Source organism: Meriones unguiculatus, chromosome 10 (genome assembly GCF_030254825.1).
Source record: "Meriones unguiculatus strain TT.TT164.6M chromosome 10, Bangor_MerUng_6.1, whole genome shotgun sequence".
In the NCBI taxonomy this organism is placed as follows: Eukaryota; Metazoa; Chordata; class Mammalia; order Rodentia; family Muridae; genus Meriones; species Meriones unguiculatus.
The window spans coordinates 88,276,557-88,293,172 of NC_083358.1; the positions used below are offsets into that span (position 1 = coordinate 88,276,557).

General features: G+C 39.4%; 1 protein-coding gene across 3 annotated transcripts in view; it reads right to left on the bottom strand.

Annotated features, from left to right (window-relative positions):
- The window catches only part of Plppr5 (phospholipid phosphatase related 5), a 125,623-nt gene that overhangs the window by 71,704 nt on the left and 37,303 nt on the right, over nucleotides 1–16,616 (bottom strand). For all 3 annotated transcript variants that reach the window (XM_021639261.2, XM_021639252.2, XM_060392825.1), the window contains one exon: nucleotides 2,116–2,248. In XM_021639261.2, the coding sequence (XP_021494936.1) occupies nucleotides 2,116–2,248 (133 nt within the window). The remainder of the gene's footprint in view (nucleotides 1–2,115; nucleotides 2,249–16,616) is intronic.

A 16,616-nucleotide genomic window follows, 5' to 3' on the forward strand; every position in this document is an offset into this window, starting at 1 on the left:
GGGGAGTAGAGGCTGTCTTTTGCATGAACTCAGTGGCAGGCTCTCTGATCACCTCCCCCTGGGGGTTGCAGCCTTGCCAGGCCACAGAGGATGACAATGTAGCCAGTCCTGTTGAAACCTGACAGGTTAGGGTCAGATGGAAGGGGAGGAGGACCTCTTCTATCAGTGGACTATGGGAGGGCATGGGAGGAGAAGTGAGAGGGAGGGCAGGATTGGGACGAGACAAGGGAGGGGACCACAGCCAGGATACGAAGTTACTAAATTGTAATATATAATAATAATTAAAAAAGTTAAAATCATCATGCAAGTTGCAAAGGATCCAATAACTCTCCAGTATTAGATGTTCTTTTAATTTCCAAAATATTATGTAAGATTTCTTTGTGCACCAAATTCTTCACACAACAAAACTCTTTAGTATCCTAATGTCAAGGTGATAGAAGCATTGATTTTTCTATTTTAAGTTCTGAAAGAAAACAGCAAGAATCCCCCTTTTGACATCTTAGGAGTAGCCAAGAATCATAACAATAAAAAGACTGTAAAAGCAGAAAATCAGGAGAGGCAGAGAATTGGGAGCAAACTGAGGACAGTAAAATGTTAATGTACAAAAGTGCACATATTTTGTCCTTCAAAAATCTCAAAGCTAAGCATTGGCATCTAAAACATCTGTACTCCTTGAAATGTAGGCTAAGATGTACTCGTTTTCTTAACTAAACTGTTCTTTTTTTTTCTAGTGTAATAGGTCCACTTGTTTAAAATAGAAATACTTGAGAATAGTATAGAGATGTCTCTTGATACTTTAAAAGTTCCCAAATAAGTCTTAGAACTAAAATGTCAGTTTAGTATCAGGTCCAAAGCCAGTATTGGATTGACGGCAGAGATAATTTTCAAAGGAGATCCTATAAGACGTAGCCACTCTTTTGACCCAAAGGACAATGTCCCTATGCAAAGTGCAATCTTTTTATGAAGTGCTGCTTCAGTAACAAGCTATCATTTTATTACAAGAGCGTGAAACCTCAGGTCACCATGAAGAAGCAAAAACGAAAGGAAACTTATATACCCAGTTCATGACAAGAGATAGGCATACTTCCCATTGGGGCACATTTTCTGTACAAATAAATATGTGTGCAAAGGCAGAGGCTGTTTTTCCTCAACAACAGAAGCAAATACGCTCAGCAGTACTTGGGAAGGAACTGAATGCAAGTACTTTTAGCTTTCCAATGTTATTTCTCGTTACTTATTTTGCTATTAATTGGGACACATGCAAAGAGAAATGGATCAACAGCTTGTACAAAGAAAAGGTTTTCATATATTTTTAAGAAGTTCCTTCAAAAGATACTTGGGTGCTTTTGGTGATACGTAACTTGGTGATAATGAAAGTTCAGTCTTCCAAACGAAGACCTTTAGTCTTCAGAGGCACCTACAGTCCTGATTCTTCTACAGCTAGTCTCTAATGTAATGGCTACAGAAGAGTTCACTATTTGCTCTCTCCAAAGTTTTCATCTTGAGCCACATAACATGAGACATTCACTGAAAAGTTGCAGGCTCCTTGATGAATCTCTCAATGTTTAACAAAAATCACCTAATGTGCTTTTTAACATACACAGCAGTATTCATTTTAATCTAACAAACCAGAAAACAGTAATTCATGTTAAAATGTGTTGTCCAATGAAATTGGTTTATCTTAAGTTGTATTGAATTACAAGGATGCTTAGTAATTTGTCATTCTGTTAAGTGCTAACAGCATGAACGTTAAACTACAGGTATCTCTTGTTCTCTAACAAAACTATCAATGTAACTTAGTTTTCATAAAAACCAGCTCAGAGCTAGTCCAATGAATATGACATGTTAAGTATTAAATTCATCCTTTTGCTAAATTGTCACTCTTGAAAGACCTACTCAGGTAACTATTTCTCCCCATGCATTCATTCTGAAGCCTCATATACGTGCTAAGTCATTTATTTTAATAATGTACATTTTAGTTTCTCAATAAATAATAGTCATGAGTTATTTTCTTTAATTCTTTATGTGGAAATTACATTGCGGGCCATCTTGAAAGTTGTCTCATATATGATTATCATTATCGAGAAGAATAAAAATAAACCAGTGGATACATACCAAGAAATCGGACAGTTCGGCGTACCAGAGGGTTTATATAGCAACAATCTCCCGTTAAAATAGTTTTTTCCTGGTTTTCAAAATCCCTTGTGGCTAATTGTAGGCAAAACACTGCGGTTTCTCCAACTATTATCTTGCAAAGAAATAAAAGATTAAAGAATGTTAGAGTTTCACAGGTATTACAGGTTACTTTTATTTAAAAGGTGGTAACTATCTCAATGTAAAATTAAAGCACAATTTCTACGTAGACGCTTCAGTTTTAATTTTGACAGCATACATAAATCTTATTTCCCTCAATTTTAAAAAATATTAAAATGACAAATTTTTGAATAAAAATAGACTATAATACTTGATATATACAGAAGTCCTTAAGGAAATTCTCAGTTATTTTAGTGTGCAATTTCCACTTTTAAAAACTGGCTCGGGCTTGCTTTAATCTGACCTTCTCTAAAATTCAAAACAGATTTTTTGTAATAAATGTACTATTACAAACAAATGGATAGAAAGGGCACAGTGAACATGACAGTTTATACAGTTAGTGTTTAGGGATAATTACATGACAAAAATGATAGTAAAACAGGTTTTAGGCAACTATTCTTAGAGATATCTTGTATAGACATGTTGATTGATATCAATATGATTCTTTTATGAGAAAATAAATCAGCTCATGGATGTTGAACATTGTGGTGATTCTATTCTGGGACAGTATCAAGAAGTTTTAATAATTAGTCTATTATTTACACCTTACTACAAATGTGTTGTTTTAATCTTCATAAGACCTGTGAAGTAGTATATTACCTTTTCAAGTGAAGGAAATTATAATTCACTCAAGAACTAGTGATGAGGGCTGGGCCTTGGCCCGGCTTTATTTTTTCTGCTTACAAGGACCTGCCTATGTTCTACTCATCTTTGAACAGTTGCAGTGGTTTTCATCCATGTCATCAGAAAGTATTAGAGTGAGAATTACTGCATTATATAGATAAGGACATGCAATCCTGGAGCACCTAAATATTTAGCTCTCTTCCAGGCTAATAAGAAGACAAGCAAAATTTCTGACTTAGCCTCGGACCTCAGATTCCATTTAATACCATAGACAAAGCATAAGCTATAAAGTTAATGAAGACTGTTCAGCAGGAAAGTTCAGTATGTAAAAGCCTGTGTGACACAGACAAGTTGGATCTCCAGACTCATGTAAATAAGGAAAGAAAGAATTGCCTCCTCAAAGCTATTCTCTGATCTCCACCTGCATACCATAACATGGAACCCACCAGACTTGCCCAAACTCACAGAGATCTGATCTGCAGGCAGATCTCTGTGAATCTGAGGCCAGTCTGGTGTACAGAGCGAGTTCCAGGACAGCCAGTGAAACCTGTCTCGAAAATCAAAGCAAGGCCAAACAAAAGAAAATAAATAAAAAGTTAAAAGGAAATTGGAGCCAATCATTTGTCTGCTAGTTTGTCACTGTTATGTTTTTAAGTCTATCTTTTTAAGGTTAATTCAGATGCTGTAAGGACTCCCTGACATTCCCTTGGTACTAGAGTTTGCTCATGTTCCCCAGGATCTCTATGTTGGAAACTCATTCCCCCATGCCACATGTGTGTGTGTGCCTTGCTTTGGTTATCCAACAACTGAAAAACTGTTCTGAGTAAACTGGATTTCCTCCAGGCCACGGAGGGGACTTGTCTCCAGGAAAGAGATTGATTGCACACAGTTCTGATGACTTGTCAAACCACTTGGCAGGATACACTGGAGGTCAGACAATGATGATTGCTAAGACCCTCCCCTGGTGAAAGATAATTTCTGAGCTGTGTGTATCTGCTACTCTCTATGTAAACCTAAATGTCTGGTCTACAGCGATGACTAGTAAGTAGAGGGATAAGGACTTACTGCTCTTCCAGATATCCTGAGTTTAGTTCCCCAGTACCCACACTGGATGGCTAACAATTGCATAAAAGACCACCTCAAGGAAGTTCAAATTCCTCTTTTGGCCCCATGGGTATCCTTCCCCTAACATGAATAAACATAAATCTTAAAAATATAAGAATAAGAAATCTTAACTTCTTGTGGGCCTCCAAAGATAGACATGGAGGGTCAGTGGATCTCTTTCTTTGCTTGTCTTCCAAATGTGGGCCACATTGAAAAAGTCTTTTTCTGTTTTCTCTGTGCAGTTGGCCTATTGAGGATAGGTGGCCAAGCTTAGGTTGTTATGACTTTGACCCTGAAAGCAACACTAACAACCCTGTCTCAAGTATTTTGTTATAGCAATGGAAAACTAACTAAAACACCAAAAAAAAAAAAAAATGGCTTGAGACTTTATAAAAGTTAAATGTCTGTGATAATTATATACTTAAAATAGTAAATGAAAGAAAAGTAGGGACCACAGAAAGTGAGAAGATAAGTCAAAAGTTCGGAGACCATATCCTTCCTTCTTCCTCTGTTTCCTTTTGTTACTATATCCATTTTCTTACCCAAGACAGTGAAAGTTCAAGATTAAACCAGAACAAACTAAGATGAACTGTATTTAAGTCTAGTCTTCTCTGTATGGTGGGGCTGCGTTAAATTTTAAAAGATTAAAACTTCCAACTTCCTCCTGCATTTTAACTTTGGCTTTGGTAAGGTAGAACAGCTGTGTGATAAAACAGTTCATCTGGCTGAAGGAGACACAGAACTATTTTTCATGGGTACGTCACCTGTCACCAGTGCCGCAGGAGAAGTTAAACAGACAAGATGTGTGTTTGCTACTTCCTTATCCCCCCTCTCTGAATAAGTCTCTCATATCCTGTCTTCATGGCTGTTTCTCAAAATAAATGACTACTGTGAGGCTTTCTGGGGAAAAATTAATTAGCACTGTTTTGCCACAAAAGTATTCCATATTCTATTCCACTTTATGACTTCTCGGTTCCCAACACAAATGCTGAATTTCTTCTCTTTGCCATAGCACAGATCAGCTTTCAGGCTGATCTTGCCTCACTTGACCTTGAACCTGCCTCTTAGGCTGTGAACACACAGACTTCTTATAATGCTGGTGATAGCTTCCTGAATACACGAATGAATCGCATCCTCAGTACATCAGATCTCCAGTAGATCAGGATGCCCTGGTCTATGTTTTACCTTTTGCTTGACTTAAGCTGCCAACTTCTTCCTTGCTGTGGGGACGGCCTATCTAATACCATTTCCCAGATCCCGATCTTGGTAAATCCCTTAGTTACTAAATGGCTTCCAGATTAACAACTGCTTTTTAGGACAACCTGCCTATCCTAGGGCTACTCTTTTAAGTAGCTCCATGACAGGACCTTCTAGCTTGCTTGCACTTCAGTCTATTTCACATATCTGAGTTCCCTACTTGTGGACTGCAGAAATTAGTCAATGTCATTTGGCTGCTGTGATAAGAAGCCCAAAGTCAAAGTAGATTAAGCCTTACAGAAATAGTCCTCAGTCTGGAGGGATATCTCAAAACCAAATTGAGGGATGGTTAGAGATTAGGTAAAAACATGCATCTCTCAATGTCATTACTCTTCTTTCTGTGGAGGAGTCACACCATCTTATGTCATGGCTGTTCTATGAATAGCTACCTTGTTATCATTTTTCTGAAAGCCAGTCCTGCATTATTTGTGTGTTCTAGCAATATATAAGAACCTTATCTCGAACTTGAGCGATAAGTTCCAAGAAACAGCCCAAATAACAAATTAAGGGGCCAGAGAAATGGCTGAAAAGCTAAGAATGCATATTGCTCTTTCCAACTATTCAAGTTCAGTTTCCATCATGCATGATAGTCAGCTCACAATAATCCAGTTCCACAGGATCTGACATCTTTTTCTGACCTCTGAAGGCACTGCACGCCCATGCTCAAACATACTCTCCGGAACTGTAGTCAAATATGGCTGCATTTAGGCAAACAATCTTCTTTGTTAAAGACACACTGATGCACTGATGATCAAGGGAGGGATCAGAATGCAGCCTGATGGTCACCAGCAGAATAACTGACAGTGGTACAAGATTTCCCAAGATGAGCTTTTTGGCATAATTTAGAAAAAATATGTGCCAGTAGGACACTCAGGAAATAGTGTCATGAGTCACGGATAGCATCTGCTATGACCTATGGATGCATGGCCCCAGCTGTTCTCAGCCCACCTCTGTGTAAATACTCATTTCTCCTAGCCAAGGTGTGACCATGTGGAACACTAATGTGTAACTTTACATGGCAACTGTGTTAAAAAGAACTTCCTTAGCTGAGCGGTGGTGGTGCCTGCCTTCAATCCCAGCACTCAGGAGACAGAGGCAGGAAGATCTCTGAGTTTAAGGCTGGTCTGGTGTCTACAAAGCAAGTTCCAGTACAGTTAGGACTATACAGAGACTCTGTCTCAGGAAAAACAAAAAGCAAACAAAACAAACAAACAAAAAAGAAAAATAAAACTTCCCATAAACTTGAACAAATTTCTATCTTTCACTGTTCTCTAGTCCATGGTCTTGGTGATCTAATTTTCCTTCCTCTTCTCCTGAAGTGAGGTTGACCCCATCAATCTGGAGGCTCTTCCCACCTTCTCTGGCTTAATTTCTAACACTTCTCATTTACAGATATCTCTTCTAATTAATCTCTGTATATCTCACCTCATCTTGTGTTTTACCTACATCTGGGAAACAAACTATTATATGATCAAAAAACAACAAAGTGTGATCCTGACTACACTTAAAAGAAAGGCCATGGCTTTACAAGTCTGGAGGATTTGCAAACAATCCTAACCAGAAAGACAATGTTTCTGTTGAGGGACTGGGGTGGGGGCGGGGAAGAAAGAAATCATTCTCATGGCAGCTCTCAGCTTGACTTCAACAAAGGCTCTCCTAAACAGAGCTGGTCTTGGAGGCAGAGAAGCAGACGCTAGTGGTTAATGTTAACTATTATCATAGGTAACAGTACTATTAAAAACAATAATAACGGTATTTATGTTAATAACATTGGCTTGAGTCAAGCACACATATTCATCTATAATTATATATAAACATATATGCAATTGATAATGTTGTTTTAACAATCTATATTCTTATGTACAACAGCACTTGTTCAAAGTAGGTACTTCTCAGTGGATTGATACTTTCTTTCTGTTTTGCACTCCCCTCTAACTAATTTAATGTCATGTTGTACTGAATCTAATATACCCATTTCTTTTTTTTTTATCTTGAATTTGAATTCAAGGTTCTGGTCAGTAAATTGCAGACCCAAAGTCTATGTTTCCCAGTGTTTTGGTTTGTTTCTTTTGTCATTCCTTTCAGGTGCTTTCTAAGGCTTTAACAACCTCTTATCCCCTAAGGAATCCTAGCACTTGTGTCTCTGAACTCTGGATGCAGGGTTCCCATTAAAGTGGAATAACCGAAGAAACTCTGGTCTGCCTACTGAGATCCTCAAAGCTCTCACATTCACAGTGGATCCCTGGGTCCCACTCTGAGCCTCCCATTCTTCCCTGATTTACATCATTGAACCCACTAACCCTCCGCTGGCACACTCACGCTACAGCTCTCACCTATCACACTGACCCTCTGTTCTTCTAACTTGCTTCTCTCCATCAGTGGCTCTTCATTATATTATTTTAATTAACAAAAATGATGTATATTAAGGTGAGGATGTTCAATATGGCGTCTTAAAATATGCACACAATTTGGAATGACAAGGAATTCCTGCATTACTATTTGACATGTCTTCTTTGTGGTAAAAGCATTTAACATCCATGTTCTTAGTGAGTAATAATACATTGTTATCATTATTTGCTATAGTTACCATATTGTTTAAGAGATCACTGGACCTTATTCTTCCTAAATAATGCTATCAGTTTCTAGGTCCTGATTAAATTATAGCTTAATTCTATTTCAAATATGTCTACTTCTCTTTTTATTCATATTTTAGAGTCTGGTCCCCTGTCATTTCTTTCCTGCATTACAGTATGCTTGAGACCCACCTCTGCTTTTCAAGCTGTCTTCTACCAGATCGCTCCATTGAAACTGAATTTCATTCAATCTAAACTTACTGCTTACAATTTCAGTGTGAACTCATGGCCTATAGAGTAAAGAGGTTGTTATATGAGGTGTTTTATTGCTGAACTTAAACCTACCTTTCTCAGCTTCTGCAATTCCTACAAAGCCTTAGGACATGCTACGCTAATGTCACAACCAAACAATTTGATTCCACAGCATACCAGCTATTCCTATGCCTCCACGCTTTTATTCATGGCTTAACATGGCCTGACGTGCAAGGCGTTTAGACATGATTTAAATATCGTTTGCTCTGTTGCAAGTTTATTCTATGCCTGCTGTAGTCTACCCTTCCTTCTTGTGTTTCAATGGTACTTGGTACATTTATTATGGTGATTCCATATGGCTTTTATAACTGCCAGGAACATCTGTCTACTGCACTCAGTCGACAGCTTCTCAGAGGCAGGGATTGTGCAATGTTTATTCCTCCAGTTTTAAATGACTGACAGTAAAAATGAATACCATACTGTGAATGAAATCCTGCTCAACCTACTTGTTAATAGACAAGAAAACTATCCAGCGAGAAACAGAGAAATCAAACAGGCCTGAGCCACACGGTTGCTGGTCTAACCAAGATCTGAATCCAAATTCAAAGGCATTTTACTTCAGCCTCTGCCTAAAAACCTGTGACCTCTGAACTTTCCCAGGTTAAAGCAAGTGAACCCTGGCTTTGGAATGTAGGCTGTGCGTTGGAGATGCACTTTATTTCTAGAATCGGTACGGTCTTGAGGAAATGTTGGGCACTTAGCATCTAACTGGGACACTCACAACTCTGTAGATAGCTGTGAGTGCAGAAAAACATTTCTGATCTCGCTCAGACATATTCCAGTCTCCTGATACAGAAGGGAACTGGAATACAGGAAGGGCGGAGTATCCCACCATGCTTCCTGACTCCATCACTGCTTCTGTAGGTTCCCTTTTCAGGGAAATCACTTCTTGTTCTCTCCATATGGCTCCCATGAGAACTTGAGAAACTCTCGTTTTGTGTATGACCTCACCTTTATTAAGGAGCTCTTAATTCTGGGATCATGGGCTACATTTTTCATTAGATGTGCAAAGCAGCCCCTGGGCAAGGAGCATGACAAGTCTGATACCCTGAGAGTGTGAGAGAAGAAACATAACAGTATAGGCACAAAAAAAAAAAAAAAAACCAAACAGATATAGAGCATCGTTACTGAAGAATTTTCCTTGTAGCATTTGTTTTCTTTTATGAACTAACAAATGAAAGCTGCTTTCGAAGAGAGTTGAGGTACTAAACAAGGATATCTGAGATCAACTCAAGAGCATGTCCTCACCTGCTTGTCACAGGCAACAGCTGTTCACAAGCTTTAGAAAGGAACAAAAGTTCTGAAGGGACAATAGAGGCTCTTGTGGGGATCATCAGCCAGTTTGTCACAGGCTTGCCTATCACAGGCACTTCTGTTGTACCCCAGCACACATCTTCCATTCACTGGGACAAGAAAGGAATGAGAGAAAATTAAACTCTACCTGAGCACAAAAGGTAGCTGGCACAGCTGAGGACAAAATGTAGCTGGCACAGTAACCACAGGAATGTCTCCAATCTCGTTTTCCAATTCTCTTCCTCTGGGCTCTTCCTCATCTCTTTTCTGTCAACAGAAGCAAACTCCTCCCTGGTACTCTGCTCTAGAGAACATCCTCAGGTAAAGTCTTTGGAAGACATATGATTGTTCATTGTCCTTGTCAATCCAGCTGACAATGTGGTGAGGGGCCCACCAGTGGCTTAGAAGGTATAACATAAAGGGACGCATGTTGTATCTTTCTACCCATGGGTAGGTCTGAGAAAACATACTGCTCCTTGAGAGAAGATCCTCCAGCCATGGTCCCCTTAGGGGCAAGAGTGGTCTCCTGAGTCCTGGCTGATGGACAGAAGCCCTGTATTCCATGCACAGGTCTCCCCAAACTGGAACTATCCTACATTGCACATACATAGATTCCTGCTGGGTCACTACCTTTGAGAGCATTATGGAGCTCTCAAACCCTGCCTTGCCTATCAAGATGGACCTACATCCTGTACCTTCCTAATGCTGCATCTCCATCTCCATGCATTCTTTGAGAACAGATCTTGTCCTTTCTTATCCATTAGTCACGTGCCAGTGAGTAAAAGGCCATGCCTTGCTGGCAAATAGTGACCTACAGAAATGCATGCATGAATCATGCAGCTGCAGACACAATTACAGAAACATCTCCAAAGTGAGCAAAAAACTTTGCTGTTATGCCTCAACACTCAGAAGCTGACTCTTGGTTATCTAAACTCCTTAATGGCAAAATAATGAAGTGACCTTTTCAAAATAGATGCACTCATGAGAGATTTTCTCCAGTTTCAAAGCCCAAATAGCTTTATGTTTCCATTCATAAGCATCCAATCAGAAAGTCTCCTCAAAGATAGCCATGCATTACTGATTAGAAACTAAGAAACCCATTCTGGGTGTATCATAATAGCAGATGCTGTGCACACAGTGTGATAGTCTTCAGCACATCTACTTAACTCATATCAGATGTAAGTTAAATAATATCTGACCAACACAAGTAAGTTGGAAAAGCACAATCACAGGAGACACGAGTTTTAAATGTTTCTATTTAGATCATCAAACTTAATCTTGTCAAGGAAGTTATAAGCTCAACTGAGGCAAAATATTCCTGGGAGAGTGTTTCACTAGCTCTGTGTCTTGAAAGAGGCCTACCACGTCTTATATTTCTCCATCACTTATGATGACTTAGAGGCTGGTGTCTCTGAACGTGATTTCCTAGGATAAACTACAAGGTTGGTTTAGGAGTGAATGAATTGAACTGAAGAAAGGAAATGAATGGTGCCTCAATAGCAATGCGACCTCTGCCAGGATTCGTAAGTACAGTAATATCTTTATAATTTGAGCCCTGAAATTTTTGTTTACACTTTCTTTTTGTATTATTTCATTCACTTATATTTAATTGACAAAAGTATATTCATTTGTCAGATACAAAATGGTACTTTAAAATATGTATGCTTTGTTGGACAACACCGAATGACCTACACCCAAGCTCATGCTGCAAAGCCACATTCATATTGTGAAGTTGTTATGAGGAGTGGCTACTAACTTGAGTGTATTCCCTGCACACTTGCCTTCAGGTAGATTTTCACAAAACAAATGTTGGAATATGTATTGATTTTAAGTTAAAAGCATAAAAATTCAGGAGTGACCTTTATACATTCTCTCCCCTGAAGTGCTGGAACAGAGCTTAGGGTCCAGTGGCTATTGGTACCATGGATGGCAGAGGTCAAAGTCCTTCAATCATAGGACTATACTAACTTCACAGCAGATTAGAACTGCAGGGTCAGTGTCTCTAGAAGAAAATAGTAATTGTCTAAAACTGAAAAAAAAAAAAAACAGGTGTTATTGTAGTTTATGGCTATCTTCTATTTATATAATTAAAAATAACAGTAATGATATAAAACATCCTTTTATAAGATTTGCTTATGGAGCTAGGGGTGTGTGTTATCAGTAACTTGCTTATGTAGTATGTATGAGACCCAGGTTTGATCTCTAGCACCAGTGTTTGATGTTTGCTTGTTTGTTTTTAAGTGAATAGAATTAAGAAAAATAAAAAAGGGTTAAGGTATGTAGTGGTTTGAATAAAGATGACTCCCACAGTCTTATAGAGAGTGACCTTATTAGGAGGTGTGGACCTGTTGGAGGAGGTGTGGTCTTGTTGGAGAAAGTTTGACACTGGGGGTGGGTTTGGGGGATTCAGAATCTCAAGCCAGTCCCAGTGCCACTCTCTCTTCCTGCTGCCTGACTATCTGTAGGAAGAATTCTCATACACTCGCCAGCAATATGTCTGCCTACATGACATCATGCTTCCCGCCGTGATGATGGATGCCAATGGACTCTAAACCTCAGAACTATAAGCCACTCATAACTCAACATTTTCCTTTATAAGAACTGAGGTGGTCATAGTATCTCTTCACAGCAATAAAACCCTGACTCCAACTAGGTGGGATGCTGTCATGATGGACATCTTGAGAGTAACTGAATACACATCAAAAGCTCAGCTGTGTGGCATTTATCAAGTTCTAACTGCTCTTTAAATATTTGCCAGTTTAATCCACAAAGCACCTCCCCCACAAGTAGGCACTGTTGTTTACAGTCAGTGACAAAAGATGAAAAGAAAAGAGGCACAGGTGAAGCAACCTTTGTACTACCAAAGGTAGTCAGGATTACTGTGGATATAAGGTAATAAGATCCCCAGAGCCTGGGGAGAGAGAAGATTTTAGAGACTGTTGGGTCAAAAGGCAGGTGAAAGGATATGAGGTCAAGAGTTGGAATCAGTTGCTTGGGTCAAGAGTTGCAGCCTTTAGATACTAAAAGTTTTAGCAAGGTCTAAGAAACTGGAAGCTGTCTCCAATCCACTGAATACTATAATCTTGTCACTTCATATCTTAGTTGCCAAAGCTCCTGTCCAGTTTGACAGCTCGGTGGGCAGTGGTGCTCAACGTGATGCCTGGGCTAGCAGCATCAGCAGTGTCCAGTGCAGTTCTGACATGGGAACTGCAGGGTTTGCATCTAGCCCTCCGTATTCTCACAGGCACCCTAGGGAGTTCAAATTGTTTGAAACTCTCAGCGAGGTTACTTAAGCTTGCCACAGGTATTTTAAAAGGAAAATGTCAATGTTTACATAAATAGTGATTATGTCCTTGTTCTTTACCAAGTATTACCAAGCGTTGTAATTAAAGGTGGGTTAATACAAAGAATTTAAATGATTGCTAACATTGAAAGAAATTTGGCTCTCACACTTTTCACTTTTTGGATTTGTGTGTGTGTGTGTGTGTACAAGGTGTGTGCCTGGGGAAGCCAGAGAACATCCCTGTGAGTCATTCCTCAGGCATTCTCTACATTTTGTTTGAGACAGAGACTCTTACTGGCTTGGCACTAGTCTAGTAAACTAGGCTGGGCGGCCAGTGAGCGCAGGGATTTCCCTGGTGCTGGGACAGCAGGACTTCAGGAGCACACCTTGTTTTATTTTTCAACATGTTCTAGAAATCAAACCCAGGTTCTCAGGTTCACACGACAAGCACTTTACTGACTGAATCAAGAAGTGAGACTCAAGTTGGAGCATCCTGACAGGGCAGACACAGACCCTTAATGGCCCATACCAGGTTCACTCTCATTCACTACAAGACTCACTCCACTAGCGTGGAGGAGGCCATCAATGACTCACACCTACAACCCACTTATCAGTGTAATCATGTGTGCAGGCATTGCCGGAGAAGGAATGCAGACGACAAGAGACTTTGGAAGGTCAGTGATGACTGACAACTAGGAACACAAGTGACCACTCCTGCACCGAAAGGAACCTGCTCTACTCTTTGCAAAGGGATTCCAGGTTCTCCAACCTTATCTAAGCCGTGTTGTCAGTAATAACCCTCTAGAGCCTGCAGACCGGAGGCTGGGGCCCAAGAGCACTGTCCAAGCACTGGGAAGGAATGCGAATCTCTCCAACAGTGCAGTAAGTATCATCCACACCAGAGCAAGAAAGGATGGCTAAGCACTGGTTTGGGCCTTTTTCTAGCTAAATGATTAAGGGGAGTTGTATAAATACGTTTCACCTATGTATTCCCATCCGTAAAATGAAGATAATCAGAATGATGATGCCATCCCGGGCCTGATTTAATAGTTAAATTCTTAAAGGAAGGGAAATCACACAACTCACTTGACAAATTCTGTCACTAAGGGGCAATGGGAAAGACTCTAACTAACATTTATGATAGTAATACATGAAGTAAGGGAGTAATGGGGTAAAAGAGCCTGTGACACTTGACAGGATAGTTGAGTACTCTGATGATGTGGGATCATGCAGAAATGTTTATACTACCCATCTTTCAATCTGTATGTATGTGTGTGTGTGTGTTTGTGTATGGCATTGTTTGCCTAACAGTGAAGCATGGAATATAAAGCTAAGCCCAATCAGACTGGGGAGATGGCTCTGTATTTTCCACTCAAGTGGAAGACCTTACTTCAGATGGCCACCACTGTCATAAAAGCCCAGGTGGTCATGGGCATCTGTAACCCCAGCACAAACAAACAGAGACAAGTGGATCCTTGGAGCTAGTAGGCCAACCAGTATCTCCTAAAGCCCAGGATGACCTCAGACTTGCCATGTACTCCAGGCTGAACTTGAACATTCTAAGTGCTAGGATGAGTAGGATACATTCCCAAGCCCAGGAGCAATCTCTGAAAAGGAAGATCTCAACACATCTTAACATCAGCATACTGGGGAACAAGTTTTTAGAAAAATGAAACACAGAAGGTTAACAGAGAAGCAAATATATATATTTCTCTAAAGGTTGAGATATTGCTTTACAAGTAGAATTTTGAGATTGGTGTGCAATAGAAAGCAGCCAAAGTAGGACATTTGGGTTTACCTTTCTTTTCAGATTTACTGGTTTAAAAGAGCAAATTATTTTCTTATAGTACAAAAAAAAATGCACTTCTCCCCACCTGATTGTGAGGTGTCTACTGATAGCTGTGTCAGAGGAGAATTGCCATGGACTTAGCACGAAGGCTCTACCTCACTCTCAGTTAACAATCATTCCGACATTCTTCCTTTTATCTGCTGTTGATGCGAAGTTCACTTTTTTCTTTCTGTTATAGGACATTGATTTCTACTGCATGCTGGGATTAGAAGGTGAGTGGTCTGCTAGTGTGTGCTGCTACATTAAAGAAATATGTATTCAGTCGACTCAATCATAATCCTCTGAGCTGTCCTTTTAATGAAAAGTAGTTTTTGAGGTGGCAGACCTCCCTGGAAAAGTAGAAATGCTATTTTCATGCGATTTCAAAATCATCCAGTTGGCTTTCTTACAGCCATCTTCTTCATGATTTTTTTTCTTTCTTTCATCTCTTCCCATCTTCCCCATCTTTAAACCTTCTGCCAGAACAAATGTCTTTAAGGCCACTGAATTTTACTGGGAAAAAAAAAAAGAAAGTCTAGACATTTGAATGATTTTATTTTTAAAAGTCTCTTGCAGGGTACTAAATGATGATTACGTAGGAAATCCTTATACATCACTGAGCTATTAAAAATGCTTGATGAAGATGCACAAAGAAAAGCATGATTGAAACCCAAAAATAAATGAATGAGACAAATCTTGGAACATGAACTCATTTTGCAGCCTGGCCTCATTTTCAGTTGGTACAAGGGCAACATTCCCAATTACTGCTCATCTTGTTTTAGGAAGCAGTACAATTACAATTCAAATGTGGAGCCCTAACGTCTCTAAAGCAAATCAATGTCTTAAGCATGTGGGTTTAAAGGTTTCCATTACATAGTGGTAAATCTTTTAAAAGATTTCTGCTTATGATATATACACATTGATCCTATAATAAATTCATACAAATATATACATACATATTATTTGTCATTATCAGTTTCAAAAGTGACATAGCATTTAACTCTGAGCAAAAGTACAAATGCTGCTCTAATATCTGACGTATGTCAACGTGAGTTGGTCATCCCCCAAGTCCTATGAGGCATTATCTTATTTCACAGAGGAAGGAACTGAGGTATTGTGAGTAATTTTCCCAAGGTCTCAGATGTAGTCAAAAACGGCATATCTGAGAGTCAAATGTAGGCAGTCTGTAACAGCATAGCCTGGTGCTTTGTATTTGATTGTTAATTATTTTGCCCCCTGAGGTCTGCTTGCTGTCTTTTATGAGCAGACACTCATGTACCCCAAAATCACATTTGCCAACTTTGCCTCCAAGTTATTCATCACTGGCTGAATAAATGCCTACATGCATGGAAACGTCAGAGTGAGGTAGTCATGGCCAAAGTTCTCAGGCTTTGAGGGCAGAAGGATCATGGGAAGGAGAGAGACATTCACGAAAGAACAAGGAAGCAGAGTCACAATGGGATAGGTGAAGAACCCCATGGGCCAGGAGGAGCAGAGGCATGGAGAGGGGTGGCCCAGAAGAAAAGCAAGTATTTGCGGGGATATAGGATGGGAAGTAGCCCAGAAAAGAACGATTAAAGCAAATGGCATGGGATGCGAGACTGAGAGATAACAAGGTAGATTAGGTGAAACAGGCCCCAGGTGAAACAAGCCTAATTTAAAAACATGAACGGCTGTGTCGTTTATTGATTTTTATAGTGGGTTAATAATAACTGCTGTAATAATTATAGGCATTTAATAATAAACATTATTAGCAGTTTATATTTTTTACAAGTCTGGCTCTGGTTTTAACTATACTATTCATATGGATTTCTGTAAAAATGGTTTCAAAGCATTTGGTGATATACAAGTTGACCTTATTTATCACTCACTGCTGAACTTGCCTTTATGCTATTTCATTGTTTTGTCTTATCTAGAAGAGTTAAATATTTCAACCTCTGAGCTCATAGGTACATTTTCTTGCAGTTAGGTATTTTTGCATAAAGCACAAGCACGGGAACCTGATCATTAAAAATCTCAATACAGGCAG